Source organism: Opisthorchis viverrini (assembly GCF_000715545.1).
Source record: "Opisthorchis viverrini unplaced genomic scaffold opera_v5_29, whole genome shotgun sequence".
NCBI lineage: Eukaryota > Metazoa > Platyhelminthes > Trematoda > Opisthorchiida > Opisthorchiidae > Opisthorchis > Opisthorchis viverrini.
The window spans coordinates 1,177,222-1,187,931 of record NW_008751685.1 but is presented as its reverse complement, the minus strand read 5'-3'; the positions used below and the strand labels follow the sequence as shown (position 1 = coordinate 1,187,931).

Genomic DNA, 10,710 nt, shown 5'->3' with positions numbered 1-10,710 from the left:
AGTTATTGACGAAGATGCCATGGTGCTCTGGGACTGAAGATGCTCGACGGCATTCTGTACAATGGGCGCTCCTTCATCACTCAGAGACTTTCTCCCTTTGCCAGGAAAATCCAATACAGATCCAGTGGACTCAAATTTCGCAATCAAGCGTATGATGGTCGACACGATGAAAGGATCTTTGATGAGACCATGTTTGGTTTTGTAACCACGAAGTGCAGCGGTGGCGCTTCCACCAAGTGATTAATGGAGTTTCACAATTTCAATGCGCGTACTGCATCCATCGTAGACAAAATGTGGCAACACTTACATACAAAACCTCTTTATGTGGCTACTAATGACGAAGGATTTGGTTATCGTTTGTTTAATTGACTACGTTTACTTATACAATCAAATTTTGCGTCTTTATGAGACATCCTGAAGTTATGGTAACTCGACGACTAATCAGGTTCAAGCCTCACTGTATCCATTCGGTCAGCTCCCTTGTGATCTTTAATCCGCGTCACAACGCTGTGACGACTAAATTAACTCTGAGAGCGTTCACATTTCTTGTGCGGCTAGCAACTTTAACAAAGCAGCCAGAGTAAAAATATCCCATTGGACTCCCTCCTGGAGTATCCCTCGGCTGGGTACACCGTACAAATTCTGTCCAAGTCAGAGATGACCCGGACATAAGTACAACGCTATCGGGTAGGCTAAACACACGGGTTCCCTGTATACGCCCAGGGTCAACAGTGACATGAAAATCAAGTATCATTAAAACACTAGCTAAAGAAAGTAAACTAGTGGTGAATTATTCATCTTCAGTGAGGAGAAAGGCATTTGTTTCCAGCTGTTGTGGGCAAAAAAGATATGCCATTTCAACCGTTGCGTATCTTTCAAACACGTACGCGTGCGTGTTTTCATTCAATAAAACAAATGTGAGAATCATGTGGACAAAATGTTGACGTCGGCGCCCTGTGTATGGCATCTAGATATATTTATGTTCCCTAATTAAGCACCTTTCTACCAGGCTAAATTTGATTGTGCAGCGATCGATGGGCGCAAAGTCCGAATGTGTGTGCAATCGGGCGATGATGGGAACACAGCATACTTCGGAATGTAACCAAATGTAAAATCGGTCGAGTTAGCGAAACAATCACTTTTGTAAAGTTCTTTCGACCCTATAACCTATCGCAATGTAACGAGGGTTCGGGACAACTGTTCCATAGACAAAAAACATTTTACCGTTATTCCTCTGCAGTCGAAATGCTGGATTTTTGCTGGAAAAGTTTCTCGTCATAGGCGGATTGGTTCAACGCTATTAACAATATTTTTAACCTTGAAAAAGGTCCCTTGAGGAAACTTTTGGGTTACAGGACTCTGTATTTCGATGGACGTCATTTTATTTCTTTTTTTGGGGTTTCAAAACCGACAAACTTCGGTTTAATGGGCTTTTTACTTCATCAGAGTTTGAAGAAACCATTCTAGATTGGCATGAATTGATATCTAAAGCTTAGCTCTGCATTTTTTGTGCCATGTCCCGGAAGTTCATCTTCCTAGTCCAGTCTGACCGAAATTCACTTTTTCTTGGAGATATTGTCCTCATTACGCCACTTCACTTTCTATTCCGATGGCACGCATTTATCAGTACAGTAAAATATCGGCAACAGCCTTCGGTACCATCTTGGTCCGAAGTATACAGTTGACCCAGAAGCGAAGCATAGCTACCGACATTAAAGTAGGCTTCTGGCTACCAACAAGACTGGTTATAGTGAATCGCACGTGGGTTCCAGAAAGGAGTCAGTGTTACGCAGTCCACGCTAGTCGTGTACGAACGGTGGATCAGTTCTTTTTAACTGTGGTTAGTTGTGTAAGACATACGTGTTGGGGCCAGCCACCATCAACGAAAGATTCTCAGCTGATTCTCCTATCGAAATTCGTATACTAGTGAAAGAATTTATCGAAACTTCGTCGAAACTGAATGATGGAGTTGAAGGGGTGTTAGTTCATATTTTAATTCGTAACAAAGTGTTCAAAGATAGTCGCTATCGAGTAGACGGTGTGATTGTAGGTGGCTGCGGGATTTTAAATGAACTTAGGTTCGCGCTACCCTTGTTTAAACAGTTGTGTCCTGACGCCGTTATGCTCTCTAAACTTCGAGTCCAATGCCCCCTTTATGATGTGTACTGAATGCCTCAGAACAGAAGGATGAATGTTCAAACAAAAGTGAGGGGAGCTACAATCCCGCTTTTCATTCGCCATCTTCGACATCTGCAGTCATCTAGGCGAAGATGGTACAACTGGTCAGTCGGGGAGACAAACGTCATCTCATGGACAGTTAATTAACCGACAAAAATATATTCTGAAGCGCTTTGTCATGTGATCCGTCACGTGACTACTACAACACATCACTTTTGCGATACAGCAGTTGCACAACACTCTGTCACACTGTCAACTCGTCAAAGGTCTACAACAAATGTTGGAAAGCCTGAAGAGACCCGACTTTGAGAAAGATTCAAAGACACAGAAATGCCACGTGACCGGGATTCCAAATTAAGTGGACAGTTGACTTGGACGTTCTGGGGTGGAGTAAGAACAATTCGAAAAATGCACGAAAAGTCTACCAACTCATTTTCGTAAGTTGTGTACAAGAAGACAACTACTCGGTTGTGTACGGGAGCACGTACAGCTAAACCGAAGGGTGGGGGTGGTCTTCTGTTGTGTTCAATCCATTAGGTTTGATGAGAACAGTTTGCAAAGAGGACACGGAGTCTGGGCGAAAAGGCATGTCTGGCGACAGATAGCCTAAATCCTGGGTACTTCAGGCAGACACTTAAGGTGGTCGGCAATTTGAGTGATATATATGATATCCCCTTTCGTCTGGGCTACTTCTGGTTTTAACGTCTGCCGAATACCCTTCTACTTTCTAACAACAGTAGAATTATTTATTGATTAGGGTAGAATTGATTTGTAGTTTCGAAGTTTGGCGGGGCCATCCGTTATCAATCAATCAGCGACTTTTAGCGTTCACATGGCCTGGTTTCTTGGTCTCATAACAATTTAATTGTGAAACTTGATATGGGTTTAGCACCGTATTGTGATCCGACTATTCCAGCAGATCTTTGTTCAGCTTGACCACATGAGTGCGACTGAGAGCAAGTGTTTGCAGTAGCTCAGCTGGTTTGACATGCACCTGGGAATCGGGGCCCCAGTTGTTTGGATCAATCCAATTCATACTTTATGTGCTGTTATCAATACAACCGCAGTTCTCTCTTCCATACTGACAAGTTCTCTGCATTTGTGAGATGTGGGAATAAAAAAAACTGAAAATTCAGCAAACTGGGAGTAACTCAGAGCCAGTCGAGGAGCTAGTCAACACATGACCACGTGATGTGGATTCTGTGATTGGAGAGTGGATCACAGTGCTGGTCAGCTGCCTATAGGCGAAAAATTGTATTCAAATTACCAGTCAGGCGGTCGCGGGTTGGCAACCTCATACTAGAATTTCGTGAGTTCCGCACTGGTGACTAGTTCCAATAAGGATAGAACATTTGTACGGTGCTTCTCGACCTTTTTCTGTAGACTGGCCTCATTTATAGGGCGCAATTCCGATTGGAAACACACTTTGTTTTCACCTAGATTCGTTAAACCTCTGGTGCCTCCCAGAGATATTGGTGAGTTTTCGGTGTAACTTACACAGTAACCAGACACTGATGTAGTTTCTTTATAGGAATTGATGGGGAGATGGAACGAACGCCTGCGTTGCACCACTTGTTGCTGTCTCTGAGAGCGGCCTGTCTGGGGTGTAAGTGTGCAAAGTTGGTCGGCACCAACAGCTCTAGAGGGAGCAATGTGTGAACCAGTGGTTGTGCGACCGAGACCCCCTCCGAGTCGGTTCCGTTTCTCCCCATTCACGTTTGGACAGTTTGGGCAACGAATGTGGTGCATGGCATGTACGTTAAGCTGATCAGCCGTCCGTGGCCGGACGGTTTAATGTTCAACTGCGGGCAAGAAAGTAGTGCGCTTAAATCCCCCTGAAAACTAGTGAGATGCGTACTGTTGATTGTTTCCAATGAGAATGATGCAGTCATGAGATATTTGTCAGCACAGACTGACTTCAAGTACAGGAGAAAATCTTTATGATGCAGAAAGTATGCAATCAAAAGTGGTAATCTGCCATAGAATTATGCCAAGTATCTAACAGCCAATCCAGACACGACTACAGCTTACCCGACTTTTCTTACCAAATAGGTGGTTGGCATTTCATTTAGTCTAGTGGAGGATGCCAGATTCAGTTGCTCTTGGGTGCCCTCCATGGTTGTATGAAAGAGTTGATCCTCAGTGTACACTGATATACCGTTAAGGACGGATCAGTAGATGTGGCTAGTAATCACACTTTATAGTGGATACTGGCCCGAGTAGAACCCATCAAGAGTTCAAATGCCAATTAGTCTCCACTTTCAACCTGGTATTGTTTAGAATGCTGATAGCTGAGTTACTTGCGCGTCGGTCTCTATGAGATCCGGAACACACGGTCTCAAAAACTGATTCGCCTAAAAAGAAACATGTCAACAACCGAGTGAACAAACTGTACTATATCTTCGACCAAGAATACGTGTGTACTCCAGCCTACCAAAATGGTGCGTAGAAACCTGTTGGAGAAAGTGGAAGTTAAGAGATAATGACTTAAATTTAGGCGCGAGACGCCCAAAAGTTTAAATACAAGAATATCTTGCACATGTTTTAGGAACGCAACTGGTGTTTATTCGTGCACTTAAGCATGGACGGTGACAGTTTCTCATCTTGTTAACGATGATGCTTCACTAATATGGGGTAGTAGCACAAGATCGCAATGATAACCATAGTAATGTGGGAGTTTCGACCGAATTTTATAGAAATCGCAGTGGAAATATCTCACTCAGATGAAGCAATAAGTCAGAAAATAGGCCGCGAGTATGCAGCATATTACTAGCTGACACACAGAAACAAAACAGGGTCAGAAAAATCACTTTCTAAAAATTACTGAGCACAAGTTGGTTGGGATAGGAATATTGAGGATGTATGACTTATTTGGGACAACAGTACACCAGTCGTGCAGTATGTCACCAACGGCTGAGCTGTGATTGGCCACGAGATATTGATTGACTTACTGTGATGTGATTGGCTTGGGGTCGCCGAATCCAGCCAAGTCGTGGTTGGTCAGTGTAGAGGCTACGGGGTTGGAGGCCGGCCGGGTATCACACAGTCTATTGATTTCGTTCATGCATCACTGATTAATGGCGAAACGTTCGGTGGCAGAAAGTGCTTTTGCTCAACAACTCAACTCTGCAACAATGAAGGGATGCTTCAAAATAAACACCCTATTCCAAACTCTACCAAAAGAATTTTGAATGTGTTGTTACTTTGGAGGAAATCGATACCTACGTAATTTGTACCACGAGAGAGGACACTCAGAACATCAGCTAGGTTCAGGAATTCATGAAGCTCCCTATATAATTTTACTATAGGTGCCCGAGGTAAGCGACCTGCTGCAGATCTTTGGATAGGATTTATCTAAATATATATTATAGTGTTCTCAATATAATACCAATGGAATATGGACATAAGTTACCGCAACGCACTACCCAGAAAGCTCTTGTTAGTTTGCTTCACAAGTACTTCTATGTGGAATCATTTGACGGAATAATACATCGGTGATTGGAACCGCATCTGTGGAAAAGACCGATTGAGCGGTGAAAAATAGTTCTGGCATATAGATGTGAAAGACCCGGTGAATAAGAAATCTAGTGGAGAAATTACTGGCTATTTCTCCCAGTAAAATAACGAAATGTCCCCAAACCAACCACATTCTCTTGATTTTCTTCGTTTTCTAGGCGGATATCCGAGGAGCATCACATCAAGGCGGAATCCGAAGACGATTTGACTGAACAGATTAAACAGTACTTGACAAACCCTGAACAGAGTGAAGAACGTACGTGTAAAACGGAAAATTCGGGGATCGCCATCGTGATCGAACTTCTGGAGATGAGCGCTGACCACTTTCAAAATTTTCTCTGCTGTGTTGGTTGGAAGTCACCGAGCTCAACTGAAAACACAAGTAACAACAGGTAAGTTAACTTATTTTGCAGAATTTGGTAAAAATTTATTCAAACATACTTTATGGCGAAACCTAGGTATCAAATGATTCCCCAACATTGGCAGAGGTACGACCTCGGACGCTTTGTACACGGACCACTACAGATTGTTGGTAGAACGATATAATTCCTTCTGTCGCTATGATGCCCCATAGACCTGCTTTTCAAGTAGTGTGCGAAAAAGCAAGTCCGAAATCCCACGCAAATGACAAGGAATCTCTTAGGATCAGAACTCAAACCAGAGGTTTATGCGCTTGGTAAGAATACACCAAGAACGTACAATTTTGTCAACTGAGGGAGAGATGCCCGAGTTTCAAATACAGCAGGATAACCAGCAACATCATCATACAGCATAAAAATTCCTGAGGGGCGCTCCCCAAGAGGAAAGAATTTTCTGCTGGAGAGTATACAACAACAGTCTCCACTGACCCCAAACTAGTGTCCGATCTCTTTCCGCACGACTTGTAGAAACAACTTACAGGAGAGTGAGAATACTCACTTCCTTCAGAGTTGTCACCTTTTAGGGAATATTATACTAGTTGACTATCAGTAACTCGCCCAACAGACACCAAATTCTGTGTGCCGACTGCACTACTATACTGTTCTAATGCAACTTCTCTGAAGTGAGGCAACATAGTGTGGGTATCATTGCGGAGAGCTGGGCACTCCCTCCAGTGAAATCTCACTTCCAGTGCACCCATTTAAGAACGTTGAAACGGACAGGAAAACTGGAAATGTTACTTTTAGAGAATTAAGGAATTTCGATGACTGTGCTTCTGTTTTCGAAGGCAAGATCATGAGTATCGCATGGATGCCTTACCGGTATTGAGCTTCGCAGAACTGTGTCCAAGAGTCTGACAGAACATACGACGCCTTAAATCACGCATTACGGTACTTCACGGATTTATCCATACGGTCAATAGTTGCATCAAAGTCGATGCAACAGCGAAATTCGCCATCTTTTCCGTGAAAAAAATGAAGATGATACTACCACTCCCGGTGAATTATGCTGAACGGGATGCTACCGCTAAAGTAAAGCACCTTCCTTTACCTGAATACCTTCCGAAGAAAACATTTTGTTTAAAGGCTATTGCGCCAAGTAGACCATTCTGCTGTGATGCAAGAACCACATACAATCGTCTATCCATCATTCCTGGTGTCAGCACACATGCCCTCTCGCCTATCAGGAGCGCCATCGAGTACGGAACAGTTCTGTTGGTTCGACTGAGTCATCACAAGAGAGTGTAATGTTCCTTGTAAGAACCTGCTCGTGTTTTACTCTTAACCTCTAATCCACATACGGACACGTTCGCTTTTACAGATGTGACGATCCGGTATGTACTGGTTGGGTAGTGACGATACAAACAAAGCCAAGGATATGAAATGCCGGATATCGGCATGGACCAAAATGTTGAACACATTCATTGCTCTAGTTGGTAGGTGGATTCATGGTAAATGTTTACCAAAGTCGATGGATAAATACGGAATTAGTCCGCTTCTGTTGAACCTTTGGTACGAAGCAGACGCGATAAACTATAGACCAAATTAGGTTTGTGCGAGAGTCCCAAAAACACTGACCTCGGTTAGGCGTTCTTAGATGGCAGTGTGACACCTGAAGAGGCCGACTTGTTGCATTTTTCATTTCATGGCTTCACCTTGATTGAGCGCTTATTTTGAGTAATTCGACAAATCAGTCGCACGGCAGAACTGAGGCAGAGTCCCCCGTGTATGATGCGTGAGGCTCTTGTTATGTCCTGAACGGTCGTACCACCCGAACAGCAGTCCAGCGTTCACTGCTCTCTCGCGAGCGAGCGCATATTCCGTTTCATCCGATACCGATTGATCTGATTACCCAGAACATACATTAGGTCTCAAGAGCGTGTGATTTGTTGCAAACGGGCAGTGACTCAGTCTAAGAAAGTGCTCATTGTCCTTCATTCGTCAGTTATTGTCTGTCCTTCAAACGCATTCACCTTGTCTCCAATTCTCCCACTACTAGAACATACATCATCGCGATCTCGACGCCGAAGCCCCCTCCACCAAACAGCATTGCTGTTGAACTATCCAGCGCCATCCCCAATGCAAAACCGTACCTATCATCCCTTGGATTCTGTTGGGTTTGCACTGAGCAGCAAAGCTACGAAGATATGAAATATACCCTCCGTCAGTCACTCAGACAACGAATTATCCACGTTGTGGTCGAACACTGCGTCCTGGAACAAGCCGGACTGGGACTGGAGCGCAAAAAGTTGATGCGACGGTTGCTAGGATGGCTGGAAGAAGTGAGTCGTTTATGAGGGCATAATTTATCTAGAAATTTTATGTGGCTTCTATGGGACCACTTTGTTTTCGCCCGAATGCCGAACAATTACTCCAATGGCCGGAAGATGTAGATCATTCACCTAGAACGAATACTCTTCAACAAAGTGGCCACTCGGCAAGGTGTTGAAAAGTGGGTTCGCGGTTTCCTTTTACTCAGAATCAGAGTAAGTGAATAAGGTGGGATTGTAGGTTGGATAAAATGTGCTTTGAGTTAAAACTGACAGCTGCTGACTGGGGGCATTGTGTAAAGGTTCTGTGACAGGCAATAAAGACATTCAAGATTATATTGGTAGTTAGCTGATTGCCTTGCTAGGTTCATCAACGAAACGTATTTTTCCTTTCCTGCTCTAACGCATACAGCCTCTTCTGGAGATGCAGCCACGACCAGAGTCACATTTGGTCGTTACTTCCAGGTCATTTCAGGGAAGAGAATGGCATGTACCTCAGATCGACTCCCCAATTGAGACACTTTTACGGGAGGAGCACTGATCGAACCCATGAGCAAAGTCATGTGGGAGAATCCTACCGTAGTCGAAATGAATTCCTCTTTCTCTCTCTCTACGTCAACATGTCTTGAGGATTAAAATATTTAAACGATCGCGNCGATCGCGTTTTTTTACGTAGGTCAGGATTTTGCAAGTTTGAAGTTTAACCCTCAAGTGCCCCTGTAACACTTGTTTTGAGCGACGCTAGAATTCGTGATCTATGTACGCTCATACAATATAGGTAGCGTCCAGAGACTCCTAACCGAAACTACGACTGAAATATCACACGTCTAGTCAAGTGCTGCCACCCACATCAAATTTGCGCAATCAGCAAAATTCAGTTTATTGTACCTACTTTTACAATATATTCCCCCCATAGGTCTGGGATCGTGTGAATAAGTTACTCATGAAATCACATCCGAGCGACTCCAGAAGCAATTTCTTGTCTCCTCAAGTCTTCCGTGATCTGCCACTTGCCAACACCGAGGACTGGTTCGTAGAATTTTGGAACCAGAGAGTGATTCAGAAGATGCAGCAACTGCGAAGCTCGTTGCAACACAACTCGTCTGACGAAGATCCGATTCCATGGGTTACTTCAACTTGGCCTTGGATATCAACCCCACACGCAGAGGAAATCAAGTCCAGATTATTATTACCATTGCCCTTCCCATGCCAGTCCGATTGATCCAGTCCCACTTTTACTCAAGCAATGCGTGCTACTTACAAATATACCAGTAGCACGAATGTAAAAATGTATACTACACAACAAAAGGCCTTCACTGTACAGTATGAATATGCGATGAGATTCAATAAAGTTACCCTACCTCTGTGAAGAAACGTCATTCACTTTTCAACACTTGGATGCAACTGACCAGCATACAGCTTTGAGCAGTCCCTGCTGTGACAGACAACAATGCAGTCTATTCTTCCAAGCCAGCTCGCTGGTTGGAGAACAGTCATTGTGAGAGAGGTTAAAAAGGTAAACTGAGATTAGCCTATTCACCGCATGGAAACTGACGAATAAAAACACTACAACCAATCCTCCGGGCTGATAGTCCGGAATAATTTTTGCGACAAAATGAATGGTCTCCCTAACAAGCCACCGCTATGATAGCTCAATGTCGTGAAAAGTCATTTCCCACAGAACTACCAGGCAGTACATTTTTCAGTCTATTCCTGAACCACAGGCAACCCGCAGCTTCTTACACCCAATTGCACAATCATACATCTATGCGCCGAAGTTTTCATAGCGTCCGAGATGAGACGCTGACGGGATAGGCCGACTTGGCAACACATAAACCTACGCTTCCGAGGCTGTATAGGACTATTCGTTTCACCAGACACATCCACATCATCGCTAGCTTCAAAAAGTTTGCGGGTATTATGTTGGTTGGCTGTCTTTATGATCTTCAATGATACTGTATCAGTCAGGCTCCGTCTAGCGCGATCCCTTTCTAGAGTGACTCACATAAGGATAGACTGCTCTCCGCCGGTGGCGTCCTCAATAATATCCGAAAATAAGTGTGTCCAAACAGTGTCACTTTTGATAAGGAAGAAGGTAATTGGTCAGCGGAAGATTGGGTCCTTATCCAAGTACCAAACAAACACCTGATGCATCCTTTTATCACCGAAGAGGGATCTTGAAGTTCAAAGCGGAGTAGAACATTCCGGTAGTGAGTCCACGAGCCAAGAAAACTGTGGCAGAGTAACACTGACTAATTCATCTTCACAACTCTACATGGTTCAAGTCAATCGTGTCTGGAATTTGTCATTTTCCTCTCCTTCGCATA

At 43.9% G+C, this 10,710-nt stretch overlaps 2 protein-coding genes across 2 annotated transcripts in view; one reads left to right on the top strand and one right to left on the bottom strand.

The window, feature by feature from the left end:
• T265_12999 (hypothetical protein) overlaps positions 1-226 on the bottom strand; it is a gene marked incomplete at both ends in the record, with an annotated part of 5,202 nt that extends 4,976 nt beyond the window's left edge. Inside the window, one exon of the mRNA XM_009166673.1 lies at positions 11-226. Coding sequence (XP_009164937.1) covers positions 11-225 — 215 coding nt within the window. The remainder of the gene's footprint in view (positions 1-10) is intronic.
• T265_02397 (hypothetical protein) overlaps positions 1-9,730 on the top strand; it is a gene marked incomplete at both ends in the record, with an annotated part of 41,401 nt that extends 31,671 nt beyond the window's left edge. The window contains 3 exons of the mRNA XM_009166630.1: positions 5,853-6,086; positions 8,113-8,395; positions 9,300-9,730. Coding sequence (XP_009164894.1) covers positions 5,853-6,086; positions 8,113-8,395; positions 9,300-9,605 — 823 coding nt within the window. The remainder of the gene's footprint in view (positions 1-5,852; positions 6,087-8,112; positions 8,396-9,299) is intronic.
• Between the last annotated feature and the right edge of the window lie 980 nt (positions 9,731-10,710).